This window comes from Centruroides sculpturatus, unplaced genomic scaffold (assembly GCF_000671375.1).
Source record: "Centruroides sculpturatus isolate CEXI.00-Female unplaced genomic scaffold, Cexi_2.0 scaffold902, whole genome shotgun sequence".
Lineage (NCBI taxonomy): Eukaryota > Metazoa > Arthropoda > Arachnida > Scorpiones > Buthidae > Centruroides > Centruroides sculpturatus.
The window spans coordinates 182225-203921 of record NW_019385131.1 but is presented as its reverse complement, the minus strand read 5'-3'; the positions used below and the strand labels follow the sequence as shown (position 1 = coordinate 203921).

Genomic DNA, 21697 nt, shown 5'->3' with positions numbered 1-21697 from the left:
CTTTGGGCCTACATGACTCAAAGGTTCATTTTGGATGATTGGTTCGACATATCAAACATTTTAACCTTTCTTTCAGTATTAATGAAAAACTGATTACTATGTTTAAAGAAAATGATTATGGTGAATTCGAACCTTCCACTAAGTGTTGCTGCCGCTTACATTTTCATTCATGAAATTGCATTTTCAAAACTAACAGCTCGCGTTTTGATTTCTACCCCTTCAATTTTCTCATCATAAGTAATTTTTTAAACAAGAAATGCTCCAAAGTCTGAATAATTTTGATGTCCTTTGTTCTTTCTTTTTTTTCTGGTAGATGATTGTGGGTTTGCGCCTCACCAACCCACGTGGAGTTTTTCGGAATTTCTTCACATGTCTAAATAGGAAACAGTTTCAATGGAATACCTCCTTGACAGATTCCTTACTCTCCAATTCAATCCAATCTTCTGCCTTTTCAGTTTCCTCTTTAAACGCTACTTTTATGCTTGTGGTATTAATTTTAACTATAATTGAGTAACAATAACTTTCAGAAAATGTACAATGTAGTACACTTTCCTTGTACACTATGACTATAATTATTATGCAAACATAGCATGGTAACAACACTATCGAATCTATTGAATGTTAAATTAACCAGAAATTAGTTGAGCAACGGAGATTCATTGGCCTCTAACAGTTGGCACTGAGATCACTGCCAAATTATAAGACATGTTATCAAATAAAACTGATTTTAGAACTAGATTTACAAAAAGAAAGCGCAAAAATAACTATATATATATTTTTAAACTATTTTCAATTACTTAATTTATTTAAAAAGATCATAAATAATAGACCTTATTAATGAAAATACTAAAATTTTTACAAAAATTTCGAATACATCGCTATGTACTGTACTTCATATAGTGGTTTACTAAACTTTTATTTAAAAATGTATTACATTTTCTGAATATTAAGAAAATAATTTAATGGAAATTTGTAATATTTCTTTCTATAACATCAAATTAATAAATATCTTATATTTTACAAAATTAAAAAAAAAACCAAACCTATGGCAGATAAAACATCTAAAGATAAGTCAGGCCCTAAGTAAAACTTGTGATTATGGCCCCCAAAAAATTAATAACTTTGTTATACTTGCTACTTGACCCTCTTGATGAAGCCGAGCGTGTTCTTATGTTGACATTTTTCTTTATTTGTTTATATATAAATTTACAAATCAAGAGTCTANTAACTTCAACTTTATTCCAAAACAGAATAATTTTAAGATTTCTTTAGTTTTCAACCATTAATTATTCCGAAGAAATAAAAGGAATGAATATAAACGATAAATATTTTTAAAATTACTTTTACTTTATACAATATTTTTATTCCTCTATAAATTTGATTTATTATGGAGTTTGTTTCTATAATGTTAAGAATGTTATTTCCATAATAATTCCCTTCTGTTTCATTGTATTAATTCATCAATAATGTGGTAATAATTTGTAATAAATAATTAAAATCAATCTATTTGAAATAATTACTTAATATCTTTATTAATTTTAAGAAGAGCTTACCTTCTACCAATCGATACAAGTCTACAGGATCATGAAAATACAAAGGATCTATAACAGGATGCTCGTAGGGATTCTTAGATCGAAGAGCTACATACCCACGACTCTTAGGACGTAACAGAATAGGCAACATAGTTATCATCTCGGATCCTTCATAGGGTTTATATACCTTATCCCACACCTGAAATTAGATGAAAATAATTAATTTATTCTGGAAGATTTAATTTTTCGTACCAGATAAGGAAAGTGTGAATGAATGTTTTATCTTCACGCATTCAAATTAAAAATATAAAATTTTGATATTTAGAATGAATTTATAATGAACATAAAAATCTTAGAGGTGGAAAATATTTTTCTATTTTTACTTCTAAGATAAAATATTTAATCTTTGGATAAATTCTTGTAAGAATTTGTTTAAAATATAGGTTCAATTATAAGTTCAAATGCGGTTTTAATAGAAAAATTTTTAAACTTCTTTCTTACTTCAAGACTTTTTTTATTTATGAAAGTTTCAATTCGAAATTATAAATTGTGAATGATGCGGAAAATACACTGAAAATTTGCAACATCAAGAAAGACGTAAGTTATTCATGTGAATTTGTTCCATTATAATTTATATTCGGCATAAAACTGATTAAATTTACAAAACTGTATAGAGCCGTAGTGGCACAAAATTCAATATTTTATGAATCTACTATGAGCGGAGATATTTATTCTATACGCCGAAGTATTGAAGAAAAGAGACCCTGAGTTTGCTATTGAGGAAATTTTTGTTCCTGTTTATATTCTGTTTATGACTGGTAGATGGGCCCGATGCCGTGCTACCATTTTATATTTAATTGGAGATAATTCTGGAAAAAATTCAGGACAGAGAAGAAACTGGCTCACGTGGCGGAAGTCCTGGACATTATTTACGTGTTGACAAACATTATCATGCTGAAAGAGACAGTCAGAAATCGTGTGACGGAATGAACTAAAACAGACTGTTAAGATGCCTGAAATGCATATGAAGCAAGACCGTAAATTGAATGTTATGGCACCCCAACCATAAAGTAGGCGTAGGGCCAGTATGACTCTCTATAATGCACCCCTCTAAGTATTGTTCACCACAATGTCGCCGAACAAAGATGTGGCCATCATGATACATTGAGAATCATTAGAAAGTACTACCAATCAGCCCTCAAACATTAATAAATATATTTTAAAAGTATTTTACAGAATATACGTATTTTCTCACGTATCCTTATACTGGATTCTTATATCTAAATTTTTCATACCTCATCAGTTACATCCGTTATTTTTCTAATAGTTCCATGTTCCTCATCTGAAATGGGTCCACTACTAGTAAAATGAATTTCTATGTCCGGATAATCATCAGTCTTGTTGACGTAAGATGTGTGAACAAAAGCTAAACCTTCCACAGATCCCAAAATGGTTAGAGGACCTAATTAAAAAATTGATAAAATTATACTTAAATTGTGTAATATGTAAATTATTTTAGAAAAAGAATATTTTCTCAGGAACTCACCACTTCCTTCTAGTAAAAATCTCTTTATATTAGGCAATGTTAAAGTTCTGGAAGCTCTGACAGTGAGAGGTTCATTAATTGTAAAATGTATTCCCGTTCCACCCACGTGATCCTGTAGGTTATATCCTACAGGCAAATTGGAGATTACTGGAATCTATTGGGTCAGAATTATTAGATTTTGAATTTAATTTTAAATGAGTTTTAAAAGATACACAAAAGTTTACATACGCCAAATTTTGATAATTGTTCCTTTGGACCAATTCCTGATAGAAGCAACAATTGAGGAGAGTTGATGGTGCCTGCAGAGACGATAATTTCTCTTCTAGCCAAAACAATGTGACTGCGATTAAAATAGTCAAAGTGAATCCCTCGAGCGTGTTTAAATTCATCGAAGAGAATCTAAAAAATCATTTAAAATTATTTAATTGTAATTAAATATATATATTGTTGATGATAACAAATTATTTTTACTTTGGTGACAAATGCCGAATGGAGGATTTTAACATTGGGACGTTTGATGATTGGTAACAAAAATGCTTTTCCTGTACTGCATCTAGCACCTCGTCGAATTGTTCCTTGAGGAATTGAAAAGCCTAAAGAAAATATTTTAAAAAGTAATGATTATTCGAAAATGGAAATTAAATTTTCAATTAAGAATCATTCAACTCAGAGTACTTGCCTGACATAATAGGTCCATTATGATCGACATTGTGGTATCCTAAATACTTTCCTGCTTCTACGAAGTCGTAAGCTAGTGTGGTCTGATATTTAGGAGATTCAATAGTGAGTTCTCCCTCGCTATTATGAAAACCTAAAATTAAAGAGTAGAACATTAGAAAAGTCATAGTATTTAAATAAATTTGTCTGTGTTAAGATAAGTTTCCGAAATAATTACCATTAGCTAAAAATCTAGGATCTTTATTTCCTTCAGATTTTAAGAAATAAGGATAGACATTTTCCCAGCTCCAATCGACCAATCCTTTCTTGTGGGCCCAATTGTTGAAATCTCTTTTGTTGCCTCGTACGTACAACATATAATTCAATACACTACTACCCCCCAATACTTTTCCTCTTGGCCAAGGCATTCTCTATAAATTGAAAAATATCATTTTGAATTCATTCTATCTTCTCAAGTTAAATTAAAAAATCAAAATATACGCACTCTGTCCTTTATTCCAAAACAAGAAAGCGATTGAGGTTCTATTTTATACTGCCAATCATTCTTTTCCTTTTGTAAATGGGATGCCATAAGTGGTACTTCTGACTGAAGATCTGGAAGACCTCCTGCTTCTACTAGTAAAACTGTAGCTGTAGGATCTTCAGATAAACGATTAGCTAGAACACATCCTGCCGAACCCGCACCAACTGCAAATATATAAAAATAGAGCAGTTAAAATACTATTCTTTTATTATATTTAATCTACTCATTAAAATCTTTCATTGAGAAATGTATTAAGAAGTCGTTTTACACATTCATCGTGGCTTCTTTTATGACAGTAATGAAATAAGATTGACGATGACCCGAATTAAGTTATCGACGGAAATTTCTTCAAAATTTCATTAAATTCAATCTTGCATTCCCAGATTAGCAGAGATTTTCATCAATAGCAGACAGCCCACCAGTGGCCGAGTGGATAAAACAACTGAATACTAAAGTTGGTCACTGGTTTAGTCCTCACCAACGGGTTGGTCACGTGGAAACTGTCCCCTAAATAAAGGACACTTTCCGTATAGAAAACCCTCTTGGGTTGTAAACCTCTTGGCAGATTGCCCAAAGTTATGTTGTCTTGTCCAGCACAAATGCATCTATATGCTGAGTTTCTACAACAAGAATATACCACGTAAATTTTTTGTTGTAGAAACTCAGTATACACATGTGTAATTATTCTATATTATACTTAACTACATAAAATACGATATAAAATTATCTTTATTCAGTTAATAACTGCTCTTAAGTAAATATTTAACGTTATAAATTATAATAGTGTCGTGTGAAAAAAGAATCTTCTATTAAATTTTATAGGTAGACAAAAGGAAGACAGACAAAAAATAGACAGTGAGAGAGTTGAAATTTGAAGTAAATTTAGCGTAACGTCTGAAAATCTAACGATTTTAATTATAAAATTGAGAAGATACGATTCGGGTCAGTAGAAAAATATGTAATATTATATATATTTCTTTGAATTTTCCTATTTATTTTATTTGTTATCCTGTACAAAAAGTGAAATTAATTAAAGCAGAAACAAAGAAATATAAAATTCGTTCAAATTTACTGTAGAACACAGATAAAATTTCTTATTATTATGCCAATTAGCAAATTATTTTAAAATTATGTTAAGAATTTATATAATTCTATGTTATTATGTTTACTTAAATGTCAAGAATGTAAAATAGTTAACAACTTAATTCTTTTTAAAATAAATTATATAAAGCTATCAGATGTAAACTTTCCATGTTTATGAATTTGAAAAAATAAAAAATAAAAAGTGATTTTAATTAATTAATTAATTAAGATTATGTAGAAAATTATTTTGAAATTTATTCATTTAATTTTTGTAGAATGTAATAGTTAGTAAACATCTTAAAATTATCGGTAAAAAGTTATATTTAATAGATATTGAATGAATAATAAGCATGGTTTTATTGGCACAATAATGGGGTTTTACTGACAAAACACCATAATTTTACTGATATCATAGCACGGTTTTACGTATACTATAGGCTTTACTGGTCCAACACATTCCAATAGTAAAGAATAAAACTCTAAAACTCCATCTCCGTTATTTTTCCCAAATCTTTTCATTCATATTCAAAAGCCAATCAAATATAAAGACAGCAACTAGAACTGATATTGAGAACTCAAAGTAGAACGTCTAAACTTTGTACCAATGTGGCATAGCCACTAGCGCTATGAATGAAGAGCATATTCTTAGATATTGTATATACGTTTAAGTGCGTTTTTCACATTAAAATCGTTTTCTTGTAATTATTTGATTGTTTCTTTATTTATTAACAAAGATTGGGGAGCCAGGAATTCCTGGTCCCTCGCTGTATAATGGCATTTAAAATATTAACAATAAACAGATACTGCGGTCAAAATCAACATTTTCTACGGAATTCGAACCAGAATCCTCTTCGGTGCTTAAGGATTTCTTTATTAAGCCACTATTATTAATCTCACATATATTTTACTGGTGCTTTCTTCAGATTTGAGAAACTTTTTGTCCTTAATTTCTTTGTCGTAGCAGTAAAAAGAATTAGAATATATAAAAAATCTTCCTTTACTGCCACGATAAAAAAATTAAAGACAAAAAGTTTCTCAGATCTGAAGAAAGCACCAGTAAAATATATGTGAGATTAATAATAAATATGGCTTTTATTAAGCAAATTATAAATATAGCTTTTTGATAAAGTTTAATGTAATTTTATACGGTAAACCTGTGTAAACCGGAATCGCTTCGTTCCGGAATTTTTCCCGTTTAGGCGGGTTTCCGTTTTATTCAGGTTCCGTTTCAGACAAGTTTTGTCTATAGTATTAAAATTAGAAAATAGATAAATAAGTATTTGTCTATTTTCTAGTGCACTTTCTATGGGAAACTGGTCTATATTTAAATGTTTGAAAACCCAGAAAACTGCACGTGGCCAGCCCATTATCTTGCCCACCAGTGGCCAAGTGGATAAAATCTGTGAAAACTGGTAGTTAGTCGTGAAATTTTCAAGATTTCCTTCACGTGTGTAACATCTAATAGGGGCCAGTTTTCCATGAAAGCCCTCCAGAAGGCGTTCCCCTCGACAGATCGTCCATGTGTCTTATTGCCTTAACTAAATAAATCAAACCAAACTAGCTCATTAGTCAGGTGCAAACCCACGATCAATCCACAAAATTTACTATAGACCTATTTTCCTGCATTTACTTATAAAAATAGGAAAAATTATAGAAATTATATAAACTACTTTTTCCAAGATTTTAATAAAAAGTTCATTGCCTACGATGTCGAATAGGATAAAGATATTAAAATCTGCATACCAGTCTAAAAATTTTTTTCTCGTCAAATTAACGTAAAGATAAATACAAAAGTTCGATGCCTTCTTTAATAACTTGAAGTAAAAACAAGGAAACAACACACACAAAAATTAATTCAACTTTTTAATAAACTATTTTTCAAATATTAAATTATTTAAAAACTGATAAACCGAGATAAATTAAATAATTTTGCTGCAATAATTTAATAGCAATTAAGTAATTGCTACTAAATTATTGCAGCAAACTTATTGTGATATCGTCACAAATCCGGGCTAAAATTTTAATTATATTAAAACAAATCACGTGACTCTAGATGTTCTAATACAATTAATAGGGGCCGCAGGCTCCTAAGTTTTCCATATCTGGTCTCGATTTCCATCTATCTGACTCCGTTCTCGAGATTAAGAAAGGACAGACAAACGGACAAACATTAATTTTTAACACAGTTTGGTCATTTTAAGTAGCTTTTTTGACCTCAGAATTTATTTTCATCGAAATATTTTGATAGAAAAATAGTTTCATACACATACAAACACACATATATATATATAAACATATGTATACAATAAATCTGCACTTTTTACTACTTGACTGGTTCCTGAGGTCGTCCTATTTCTCACAATGTCAATGTCTTAAATTGAAATTATATTCTTGGAAAATTTGACTACATAATAACTCTGACATGGCCTAAAAATATATTTCGTACACGCAAAACCGAAAATGCACACCAGTCGTAAAGTAGGCGTTCTACAAGAAATCGGTGGTAGAACGGAGATATACTATAAAGCATGTTATAAAACGTTGAGAATAATTCATTTCACGTTTAAGAAGGTCAACATAAACAGCGAAGTCCCAGTAAACGCGTGCTTATGAACGAACTGTTCCCGAATTAACTTATATTTCGTGAAAAGCGTATTTTTCATCTGATGAGTATGAAGGATTTAGGTTTATATCAATAACAACCCTTTAAAAAGATAGAAGAAGACTTCAATTCGGTACAAAAACTGGCAGAAGTTTTGGTAAAGTAGACCTACATCAATTAGGTATGTGTGAAAACAAGCAGGGGACATGTTAAACAATTTTTGTAACATTTAAGATATTTTTTTAGAAATTCGGCGTTTATAATATATTTTATTTATAATTAATGCACAGATAATGATTTCCGGTTGCAGAAATGGATTTAGGAGGTACTGTACATTTGGGGTTTTTCTCCGGCTACTTCAGGTAATAAAAAATTCTGTATTGCTTCTTTTCTGAATCCCCACTAAAGATTTCTGAATGCACTATTGTTCGAATGGCAGTAAAAGTGTCAGCCTAACTCTTGGAATCAGAAAAAATCTCTATAATTTTTCGGGGTAATCTCTTCAAGATATTTCGAGGCCCGTTCTCACGCCATTGTGGGCCTGGCAAAACTGACGAGGGGCATGATTACATCCCTCTTAGTGCTCATCCCGTTTAGTGCAAAAGACGTGAGGCCCTCTTAGTGCTCACAGGAGAATGTCAAAAATAAAAATAATGCAAAATTCATTGTATTTTCACTGCATTCGAAATAAAACCAGTTAAAACTACTTGTGATTCGAGAACGATTCGTTCTCAATCACTCATTTACTAGGACATTTAACTCATCTTGACCCTCATAAGACGTGGTATGAATGTTCCCAACCTTTGTAAAACTGTATATTATACGTTTAGAATAAAAAATAGTAATCGTCAACAGAAAAAACTTAAGTTTTCCTGTTAAATCCTCTCGAAAAAATAAAATATTCCTTAAAATTCAAATAAAAATCAATGCAGCACGACAACAAGAAAAATTAAATAAATTGTAGTCATAATTAAAATATTTTCTCTTCATATTATTCTATAAATACATTAAAATCTTTAAAACGTCAATTATCTTAAATCAAATTCTAATTTATTGTCATTATCAGCATGTTATCTCTTAAAATAACCTAACAATGAATTATATTTATAAATTAAAACTTGTATATTCATTAAATAAAAAAACGGCATTTTATAATGACAACAGGAAAAGTTTATAGTTTATTTACCAGTTAAAACTGTTTAAAATTCAAATAAATCACTCACTTAAACTGGATTTAAAATAATTTCACGTATTAATCTAATTATAATCTCTTTAAAAATAGTTTATACATTTACTTTAAACTTAAATGAGCTTCTCGATGTGAATTTTTCTAGGTCCATATTATTAACAGATTTAAATCAAATCATTATTTAAGATTTAATAAATATATAATGACACCTTTCTTGATAACGATTTGTTTCTAGTTGTATTAATAAATATATCCTATCATTAATAATAAATTAAGCCCAATATAGGACGTTTCTCTGTTTTAAACTCTTTTTATTAGTATTTTTTTACTATAAAAAATTTTTATAAATTTATTTTTAAAAGTTTACTTAATTCTTGAAGAAATTATGAAATTGGTGACAGTTAAAGTCCTAGTTTCAAGTTAGTTTTTCTATGATTTAAACCTATTTAAACTAATATTAAAAATTAGTTTTTTTATTTTAATTCTTTTTTATTGTGCTTATGACTTAAGGCAATGTATAAAAGTGTTTATCTCGGTGAATGTTATTATATGGCTATTGACAGCTCGTGAATATTGTTATATCTCGAGGCATATCGTGAGAATTATTGTCATGTGTACAAATTTATCGTGTGAATTGTTATTATATCTAAGGATTTATCATAAAAATAGTGTTATTTTGATATTTTTCTACTTAAATAATGCTTAGATTTAGATATAAATTTTATATTTCCTCTAACGTAAATGATTGTAGAATTTATTTTTTAATATTGGTTTATTTATGAATGAATAATGTATTCTTCGATAATTAATTCTAAAATATTTATAAAATACGCTCGTTTGTATTGTGATATTCCTGTTATTAGCAGTAATTTTAGTAACTTTTTTATTGCTTATCTTAGAGATAGGATCTATGGGATAAGGTAGGTCACTTGGGCAGATCTAATAAGAGAAGGACTTTCTTTAAATAACTGGCTCCTATTGTTGGACACGTGGAGAAAGACCCATAAAACTCCACGTGGAGTTTCGGCCAGGAGTGAACCTTCTACCAACCACAAGTTTTCAGTGGTTTCATCTAATTGGCCACAAGTGGCACGAACATCTTTCGGACATTATCCATTAAATTATCAATGAACACAGAGAAGTTTTAGATAATAACTACAAAAGAATAAGAAAATTACTCTCTAATTTAAATTTTTAATACTTTTATTAGCATTAAAAACATAGTGAAACATCCAGAATTGTGGCCAATACTGATAATAAGAAATTTCTTATAAGAATTTCATGATTATTTTAGATTCCACGAACTGATGCTTCGATCAGAAATGGAAATGAATTAAAATTTGGATATGAATGTTTAAAAAATAAACTCTTTTTTAATTTCACCTTTCCAAAAGATTGATTTTTTTCACTTCACTTTTGATTGCGTGATACGCATTTCAAATACGCCAGAGATGTCTTCAGACAATGAAAGTGTGTTAAATATTCATTACTGTCGTTTTAACTAAAGGATTTTGACGTAATTAATGAACATGTAATACGTTCTTCTTAATTGAATAGAAGTAAACTCGAGCATAGTTTAAATGCATATCACTCACTCTTTAAGTGACAAAATTTAATCTAAAAATCTCCCACATTATAAAATTTATAAAGCTATTTATTTACATAATTTTGCTGCAAACAGCTATATAGACATTCAACAAAAATATAAAAAAGTAAGTAGACACTATTACAGTTTTACTTAATTATTACTGGCGGTCGGATGGCCGGACTGCTTAAGGCAGATATTTTTATCTCTTTCTTTATAATATTCCGAATGGATAAAAACCTTTGAGCATTGAGTTAGCTGCACGTTCGCTCATGACTACGTGAAGTTTTTTCGAGTCCTCTTCACGTATCTACAACTAAATAGATGCCAGTTTCATGTAGAAAATTTTCTCAGAAAGCATCCTCCCTGGCTAATCGTCTAACTGTAAGTGTTGCGTTGCCTTATCTCATAAATCCAATCCAATCCTTACAACTTAATATTTTTTAAAACACCTTTATTATATTGGTAAGGATTATTGAATCATTTGTATAAAAACATTGTAATCTGTATCTAGCTAATTTTATTTATTGTTTCTACCATTTTTTTTCATTTTTGGCCCTTTCTGTTCTGAGCACTAAGAGGTCTTTTTTTCATCCACAAGGGAACCCACTACGTGTATGAAAAAAGGCTATCTTAGCCAGGCCCACAATGAAAGCCACTCGGTGAGGGACGGGATCGCAATAACGGAATCTTACCGAGTGTTCTTAGCCCGAATTTGATTCCGGCTACCCCTGACTGATAGGCTTTATTACTTTAACAAAACAGATTCTAATTTTCCTCGTTTTTTATTACCCATTATTATCATGTAGTGCGAGTAAATAAGATAACTTGCTAATTTACAAGTAACATTTTTTCAATTTAAAACAGTGGAAGATCTTTGTCTTTATTTTTCAATAACCCATCAATGAGTATTAATTTCAGATAAGGCGAGTAAATGACGTACTGTACGTATCAATTTAAAGATTACAATTTACTCATTTTTTTAAAGTTCCTAACCTACATTCGATTTGGATAGAACGATACCATCATTGTCATTGACATTGACATCAATGGAAAACCTGACATTATTAGCCTGGAAAGACCGAAATCAAACACGATCACAATTTTAGAAGTATGCCACGTTAAAAATACTAATGAAATCATGTAATTTAACAATATAGCCTCAAGCCAATTCATGATATGTCAGTGAACTTACAACACCAGAAACTAGTTTACTTTAACACGTTTATGTCATGCATATGTATTAATCAGACTAAAGTTCAAGTAATTCGAGTCTTTTTAAGAATAATTACTCACTTTTTAAAATTTTCTTATATTTTATGAACTAGAAATTAATTTTTTAATGGAAGAATTATATTAAAAGATACGCCGAAACAGATATAACTTTTTAAAGGTTTCAACATTTTGTTAACTCTAATTCGCTTATTAGATTAACACAATTTATAATTGTTTATGTAATTATAAATTGTGTGAATCTAATGATACAAAATATATTTTTAATAATTCTTATAATTCGGTCAAGAACAGAAAAGACGATCTTGAAAAATCTGGTGTAACACATATTGCATAAGTTGTTGGCCTGTAGTAAGTTGTTTTTATTATACTTAGATATTTGACTTATAACAAATTATTTTTTGTACATTTTTACAAAAAAATTATTTTGAAATTTATTCATTTAATTTTTGTAGAATGTAATAGTTAGTAAACATCTTAAAATTATCGGTAAAAAGTTATATTTAATAGATATTGAATGAATAATAAGCATGGTTTTATTGGCACAATAATGGGGTTTTACTGACAAAACACCATAATTTTACTGATATCATAGCACGGTTTTACGTATACTATAGGCTTTACTGGTCCAACACATTCCAATAGTAAAGAATAAAACTCTAAAACTCCATCTCCGTTATTTTTCCCAAATCTTTTCATTCATATTCAAAAGCCAATCAAATATAAAGACAGCAACTAGAACTGATATTGAGAACTCAAAGTAGAACGTCTAAACTTTGTACCAATGTGGCATAGCCACTAGCGCTATGAATGAAGAGCATATTCTTAGATATTGTATATACGTTTAAGTGCGTTTTTCACATTAAAATCGTTTTCTTGTAATTATTTGATTGTTTCTTTATTTATTAACAAAGATTGGGGAGCCAGGAATTCCTGGTCCCTCGCTGTATAATGGCATTTAAAATATTAACAATAAACAGATACTGCGGTCAAAATCAACATTTTCTACGGAATTCGAACCAGAATCCTCTTCGGTGCTTAAGGATTTCTTTATTAAGCCACTATTATTAATCTCACATATATTTTNCTAATGATACAAAATATATTTTTAATAATTCTTATAATTCGGTCAAGAACAGAAAAGACGGTCTTGAAAAATCTGGTGTAACACATATTGCATAAGTTGTTGGCCTGTAGTAAGTTGTTTTTATTATACTTAGATATTTGACTTATAACAAATTATTTTTTGTACATTTTTACAAAAATTCAATCTGATTAATTCAAGTCTCATATAAAGAAAATGTTTTAAGTTCAAAGTCTTATATAAATTATATAAATTGTGTTATATAAATCTTTATATGTGGGACGTGTGTGTACGTGGTTAGCCTACATACAGGCAATATTTATATATGTATTATGTCATCATCGTCATCTTCACCTCCTGTTTAATACTATTCCAAAGTACAAACAACATAACATAATGTGTATTATCTATGTGTATTGTATATGCTCATATCATATGTATCTCTGTGTATCCCCTAAATCCGCCCTCCACACATAATATGTACAGTACGTATATGTATGTATGTGTGTGTGTATATATATATATATATATATAACTATATACATATATGTGTGGTGGGTGGATTTAGGGATTACACAGGCCGCAGTTTCATCCCCTTCTAGGGGTTTTTACCAGAGTAAGCCGAGTACCTCAGATAAGTCATATTGTTTCTTTTATGTATCCCTCTCTAAATATTTCTGGATCCGCTTATATTTTATATATATAAAAATCGTAATTTTCTTTATGATTTTGTCTTTCTTATTTTTTACTTATTCCAAATCAAATTAATTTCTGAAACTCGTAACGTCTTTAACGTATATAATGACACTAAAACTCCCATAAGGTTTAATTATATTTGATAATCTAAAAAACTATACGTATAATGTAATAACCTATAAATGTTATCATCAAACCGGAAGTTTTTCTTAAATATTCTGCTGCATTTCCTTGCTCAAAAGAAGCGTTTCCTATAATTAACTTTACCTAATTAAGGCCTTCTTCCGGTTGGTATATTCACGTGTATAGGCTTTTTTTTCTACAAGTGTTCTTATATAAAGGAGATCATTTCGACCTCGATTGATTATAAATAGGACGAGAGAAAGGTGACGACTTTTTCTATAGGAAATTCGATTTCTTAACGATTATCAATACGATTTCTTGATTAATTAAAAAACTGGCAAGAGCAAAGTAGTACAAATTGAAATTTAATACATTTTTTTAATTAATTTTCCTTGCTTTATTTCTGCTTAAATTTTAAGAAATGTATTATTAATTAAGGGGGTTTTTTATTATGAGAGGGAAGTAATATCTTCCTTGAAACTCTTCTAAACTTGTTAAAAATAAATTGATATTTTCGTTAAAAAATAAATATATATATGTTTTTTAAACATTTCTTGATACTTACATTTATATAAAGCAAAACATAATATTATGAAAAACGATTTATGCCTGTTGGACATGTGTTCCTTTTTATAGTAATGATCACTTCTATAAGTAGTTGTCCATTTTATTTGCATAAAGAAGTTACCGCTCTATATTTTTCTTTTGACCCACTTTTATAAAATACAGCGGAAATTGACTATGGTCCTATCTCTCCACTATAAAGTACTCGCAAATGACTATTAAGACTACAAAATTAACTCTATAAACGCGTGTACTAGAGTAGTGTAATTCTTATCTTCGAATGGAGATACTTTATCAGATTTTAAAGAGATTTTGACACTTGAACATCGATAGAGAATTGTTCCAAAGTTTCTACAGTACACAGAACAGTTAATTCATTCCTTTAACAAATAACGAGAGCGTTAAGTGTCATACCCAGATGGTAATCTTAGAACTTTTTTAGAAATATTCCCATATACCCCGATAAAAAGAGGGTGTTGGATGACCCATTTCTGCTTTGCAACTAATATCACTGAACTGTGCACGCAAATAGGAACCCTTTGTGGTTTCTTTTAGCCAGATTCTATGATATAAACGGGTAATTAGAAAACAAAAGCTCTTCTTTCGTTCTTTGTTAGTTGGTGATAACGCCTCGGGTCGATGCTTATTACTATTGTGATGAGAAAATAATTTATGAAATCTTAAATTTTCCCCACAAAAAAATACCAATGACACCGATTGAAACATAAATAAAAATTGAGAAAATAAAATGAAATTATTCGATACGCAAAATTAAAGTAAAAAGAAAAAATATTATTATTGATAGAAGGAAGTTTGATCTGATTTTTTTTTATATTTTTCCCTCTGTATGAATCAGCTTTTACATTAAAGCCGTAGCAAATTAACCGTATTTTATATCTAAAATTATGGGAAAAAAATGAAAAAATTACGATATATTATCTTTTAAATCCATAAATATGGAGGAGGAAACGTTTTGCTTTATCCTATAAATATAATCGATAATTGACATCGAACAGTTCGTTGGAAAAGTGATTAAACAATAAATTTAATAGAGGCTCAAGTACAGTTTTTTTTAATACAGTTCTACTTCAAGTATTTAGCTAGAGTGTCCTTTCATTGGCTTCAGTTGAGTAATCATCAGCACTTTCTTTATTCTAAACCGATTTCTGATAACCGAACAGAAACAATCGCCTTGCCACAAGGTTCTTCAGTAATTTCTTACTTAAGTTTAAGTGTTTTAAAGGAAACAATAATTTATTCCCATTAAACTTTTATTTCTAATTTTAATGCTAGTATCAAATTAGTCATATTAAATTTTCACGCAACACGGGATATTCGCGTAACTAGACCAATCCCGGTTTGCATGAAGGCCAACTTTTAAATCTCTCTAAACACCAAAGTATAAAGCAACTCTATAAATATCCGAAGTTTAAACTCGTTTATAGTTATGTAATTTTAGTCTATGTTTAAAAATCCTGGTTATTTTAACGACTCTTCGATTTGTAATTTACCAATTTCTGCTTACAAAATAGAAGAAAAATAATAAAATAAAAAAATCCACGTTCTCGTTTGTTATCGTAAATTATTATTTTGACCTAAAATGTATGTCAGAAAATAAGAAAAATTCTAATTAAGTTAACAAAACTGTTTCGTTTTATGTTATATTCATGAATAATAGAACATAAAACGAAGAGCATCTCGAGAAAAAATCAAAAATAGAACAGCAAGGAGGAAGATATAACCACGAAATTAGCATGTTGCAACGTTATCTGCCAGCAAGAATGAACGTAAAAATATCGCTTACCAATTATATAATCATACACCTTATCGAATTTTTTCATTAATAAATCCGTTCCTCTGTTAGACATTTGGAGCGTCATGGCAAGGATGGGGAAGATAGTTTTTAGTAAATTCACTCCTTGCACCATGATGGAGGAGGAGAGAGAGTACAAAAACGAACCGAAATTTACACACTATACTTAAATACTGAGCGAATAAAGAACTGGCTGAGTTTATTAAATGATCTATTAGTAAGAAAACTGTATTATTAAGGAACAGTAGGTCAGCGGATGCCTTATCTCCCATTGGATAACCAGTTATCCAATGAAAAACTATACTATTTTTATCCGTTTCGCGCATCGAACTTAATAGATTGCTTGCTTTTTAATAATTGAACAAGGTTAAGGACTTAAGTTTCGATATTCCAAAATAAAATGACAAATTCCTTTTCCGGTTATTCCGTTTTGGAGAAGATCGTACGAGATCTCATTCGCTGCAGGCCGGATGATTTTTATCAGCTGTATGAGCAATCATAACTTTTCCTAACATCCTTAGGGTATAAAACTCATAAAAACCATTAAAAATGGATCGTTACTTGTTGTTTTTTTTCTGGTGATTACATCAAAATCCGGTAGAGCAATTGGTAAAGGAGACTTTCTAAAATTTCTGCTGGTAATTTCATGCATGGATGACTTATCGCCTGATCGATTATGATTACTCTAGTTTCCGAAATATTGGATATAGGCCTATTCTATTTACGCCCTTATTATTTTCTCCGGATTCAAATCATTTGAAATTTAATTATCGAACCATAACTTTAAATGAAACTTGAATCCCTCAATGATGTCATATTTGCTGTAAGCGAAAAAAATTTCCCTTTTTATTTAAAGGTAAACTACTGAATAAATTAAAGTAAAAACCATTACTCTACTGATACATATGTTATACATTTATTTCACAATATATAATAACATGATATAATTAGCCTAAAACACGGAGAAACTTGTATTTATAATGAGAGTGTTATATTTAGAAAACAACCTTAATATTTTGCTTATATTTTCGTAAAATATACAAAAAATCTTTGTTACTTATGTAAATATGACCGGCTTAATGAAACTACTGAGTATTGTCGTGGATTCGCCCCTCACTGTAGAGTGTTCCGGGGTTTCTTCACGTCTAACACCTAAACAGCGGGCCAATTTCCATGGAACGTCCTTCCCTCCCATTATATTTCTTTGGTATTTTCTCACCCCATTCCATTTTCATAAAGAGCTAATATGATTATATGAATATATACTTTCTTATCACAATTCTTAAACACTGTATTTTAATAATTAAAAAATACTCACTCACTAAAAGGGTCTAAGAGATGAGATCTGTGCTAGTCATGAATATAGGTTCTCATTCTCTTCGAAAATCTTAAAAATATGTAAATAAAATCAATGGGAAAAATAAAAAACACGTCTTTTACCACTTATGAAATGAAATTTTAATTTGTATCGGTTTCGTATTATATATTTTTTATATAAAAATATTAAATTTTGAAACTATTCCTGCCAGTTTACTCCAACTCAGGTTGAGTTGAAACAAACTGATTTTTCTGACTCTCTTCCTTTGGATCTTCCTGCTGATTCCGATTAAATATTGAAAATATAATATGTTTGCTTGAAATCTGATCAGAATCAGAACCTTTTACCATTTACTCATATTTTAATTTCATTCACTAACAATTCTGCATATATTTAATATTTTAAATATAATAATAATATATCCTCCTATTAAAAATGAAGAGTGTAAAGTGCAATTTTTTGTTGTATAATTTGGGAACACCGACTTTATTTAATGTCAAAACAAAAAAGCATCTCAGGAATACTAAGTTGCAATTGTGCTAATGATTTGTGATGGTGATAAAGTGAGTTAATTAGTCTTTAAAGTAATTTTACGTATGTGTGAGTGAATATATTTAGAAACAGAGACAGTTTTTATATATAAATAATAATATTTGAAAGTATTTGAGTTAATTAACATGAATTTCATAGCAGTTTTTCCTTCCTAGTATCAGAGAACGGGAGAATCAGAGAAGATATTTTTGCTCTCGTCTCATCCTTTTCTTTATCATTATCAAATATATAAATCAAATATTTTGTTTTTTCATATGTTTACTTATATTTAATTCTATCAATTACTTCCCCATATTGTTTGTAACGCATAGAAACCTATCTGTTCTATACGCAACCTTATTGATTGAGAAAGAAAATCGAATTATTCTAGTAAATTGCATACAATAAGCATTCCTTAACGCTATGGTGGATACACAAAAAACTTTTTTTCGATGTCACGCAAATGGATTTTCGTCTTAGGGCTATAAATTTGCGGATAAAATTCGAAAGATAATTTAATATACCGAACCAGTAAACAATATCGGTAATAAAAGGAAATGGATTCTTCGTATGCCGCTTTCGGGGATAAAATTCATTTTTCTAAAAATATGTCAGCCTGGCTAGACGAGTAAATAGTGCCGACATCACGATTTGAACTTCAATTCTTTAGTAGATTTCTGACCTACAAAATATTGGATGCAGGACAACATGAGTAGAAAAGCAAGCGCTCCTGAATTCGTCCTGAAATCCTAATCTTAACCTCTAGCATTATACGAGATTACTTTATCTCTTAGAAAAATCTATTATTTTCATAAGAATTCCGTTCAATTTCTTTAATATTTTTCATGAGAAGTAGTAAATTTTTAAGTAGGTCATCGGACACGTATAAGGAATCCACTTTTATCAGAATATATTGTGGATCTTTATCAGTTGGAGTCATATTTATCTGATTTTCAATACGAAAACAATAGTATGAAAGGTTCGTAGACGTATCGATTGTGAAAGATACGTCTAAATTCCTCACTGTAGAGACTATAAAATAGTTCTCTCCCCTGCAAGAATCCATGCTTTCAACAGGTGCAACTTACGTATAAACCTGTACCGTTTAACTGCAACTTCCTCCTTATTCTCCTGCTATAATCATGTATTTAAAAACACGATCCTCTCCGTCTCCTATTTTTTGTTTTATTAATTTACTTTTTATTGTGAATTTTTATTCGGTTATTGTATCGCTGTTGCCTTAAGCAAAATCATATTCTCGTCCTTTCCAAGTTATTTTAATATGTGAAATTGCACGAAAGGTAAGTTAGTTGGCTGATTTTCATGGTCTGAAGAACAATATGGGTGGAGTCGTCACAGATTATAATCAGCCCCTATTTGAGTGAAAATGGCATTTTCCTCCATTCCCAAAGGAGAGAGGAAGAATCTAAGATTCAATGCGAAAAAAGTGCGATAATAATAATAAATTAAAAATAACAAAATATATATATTGTTATTATTAGCGTGTAGATTTCTCTTTCATAATTAATGAGTGCAACATGCGTAAAGTTACTTGTTTTCCCCCTTTTAGGTGCAAAAAAAAAAAAACATCTTTCTTTTGTCCTGACATGAAAAGTGTGAAGAAAGGTGAAAAGTCTCGACTCTTTTCTTTATAATTCTTTATTTTTTCAAAGATTTTTCACATAAACCACCCAGGCTTAAGTGAAACAAATAAAAAAGTTTCACAGATAGAAAGTTAAATAGGGCAACTATACCCGGAAATTGAATGTAAGTTCCGGATGGTTTTTTACCCATAAGGTCAGGAAGAAATCAGTGAAAAGTATTTTTAAGGGCGAAAATTAATTCCGGATATGTAAATATGACAGTGATAACACGATAACCATTATTTATGTTTCCTGTACATTATAAAAATGTGTGTACCCGATGCCTACTTCAAACACATAACCGCTCAAAAATTCATTCTCCTCCCCAATTTAACCGTGATTAAAGAATTAATTAATACGTTTTTTAGAATAATTCACAATAAGATATATAAATAATACTGTAAAACGCTTGGAAATCAAGTAATTATTGATGATAACAGATGAACATTAATAACTAAGGCGTGACATTTATAGAAAGTATTCAGTGGTTTCCCCATGGTGAAGTGAGTCAATGAACCCTATTAATTTCTATGGAGTCGTAAACACAATTAAATTTATATTTAAAGAAATTATTACTATATGTAACTTAATTTATTTATAAATTTAGAAAAAAACTTGCTGGTATCGAACTGAGATGATCGGTACCACTTCTTGCTACATGAATATCAAGTTAACCAGACTTTTACATCATGAAACTTGATTCTCATTGTTCTTCTCTTGCTTAAAAATTTAAAAAGAAAAAAATAAATGAATACATTGAAGATTATAGATCTAATTTTATATTCTTTGAAGATCGCAGTGATAATTATTCTGAAGTAGAAAGGTTCAAAGCATGGCTATGAAAGTAAAGAATATTCATAAGGTCATGTAGCATGCTACTTCACTTGATTAATAATAATATTAAAGACCTAATTCTAAAAAAATAGCATGCTAATTTTGTTATAAGAGATCACCTAAGGCTGGTATTTAATGCGATAACCTAAATTTTAAAATTACAAAAATTATAATTTCGATGTAAAAAAAATAAAATATAAAAATATAAAAAATAATTAGAATGAAAGGCACGTTTCGTATTTAATTAGTTTTTTTATTTTATGGAAAAAGTTGTTGAAAGTTTATGGAAATTAAAGGATGATAAGATTTTATGGAATATTTTTTTGGAATAAGTATAAATTAATAAAGTTGGCTGCATTAATCCTTACGTAAATACGTAACTATGTAGGGCTCTTAGATAGAAAGGGCTCGTAACGAGACGACTCTATTCTCTCTTTAAAATAATTAGATTTTTGTTAGTATGTCCTAATCTTATAGAGAACACCTTATTATAAGATGTTCTCTATAAGACTTTTACACATAAGTTTCCATTGTGCAATGGCTCACGAATCCCTAATCTAGAGAATCTACTAAGTTTCTATGGCTCACGAATCTCGATTATGTAGGACCCACAAGTAAATTTCTTTGGTGCAATGTCTCATGAGTCGTAAATAAGTAGGTCCACAGGTAAATTTCTATTGTGCAAGGCTCTATGGTGCCTAATATGTAAGGCCCATAAGTATATTAATTCGACCCTACTGATAACATAGCACTACATAACAATATTTTAACTACCTCATAAAAGAATTTTTCGACGATTTATCACTATTCATAGAAACTTTTTTTGCTTCATTTCTCTAAATTATAGACACGCAAAAAGACCATTTTCCAACTACATATCATATTTTAAAAACAATTTAAAATCATTTGCAATTTCTAATTATTTATTTATTCACATATTTAAAAAATAAATCGACTTTTTACGCATTAATTACGTAGTTAAAGTACAAAACACACCCACTAAGTACGGTTCGACTTTTTAAAAAGTTATTTTAAGAATTGACCCATATTTTTTATTGTCATAGTCAACTTATTGTAGAGATATAGCGTTATAGCTTCCTAAAGTTTTACGTGTAGATCT

General features: G+C 29.6%; 1 protein-coding gene across 1 annotated transcript; it reads right to left on the bottom strand.

The window, feature by feature from the left end:
* Nucleotides 1-390: 390 nt before the first annotated feature.
* Nucleotides 391-16366, bottom strand: LOC111635209 (glucose dehydrogenase [FAD, quinone]-like). The gene is made up of 10 exons (XM_023380106.1): nt 16243-16366; nt 4241-4443; nt 3974-4166; nt 3758-3889; nt 3550-3671; nt 3307-3477; nt 3079-3232; nt 2828-2994; nt 1554-1731; nt 391-500 (listed from the first exon to the last, which is right to left on the bottom strand). Exons 1-10 carry the CDS (start codon nt 16364-16366, stop codon nt 391-393), a joined length of 1554 nt encoding a protein of 517 aa, XP_023235874.1.
* Between the last annotated feature and the right edge of the window lie 5331 nt (nt 16367-21697).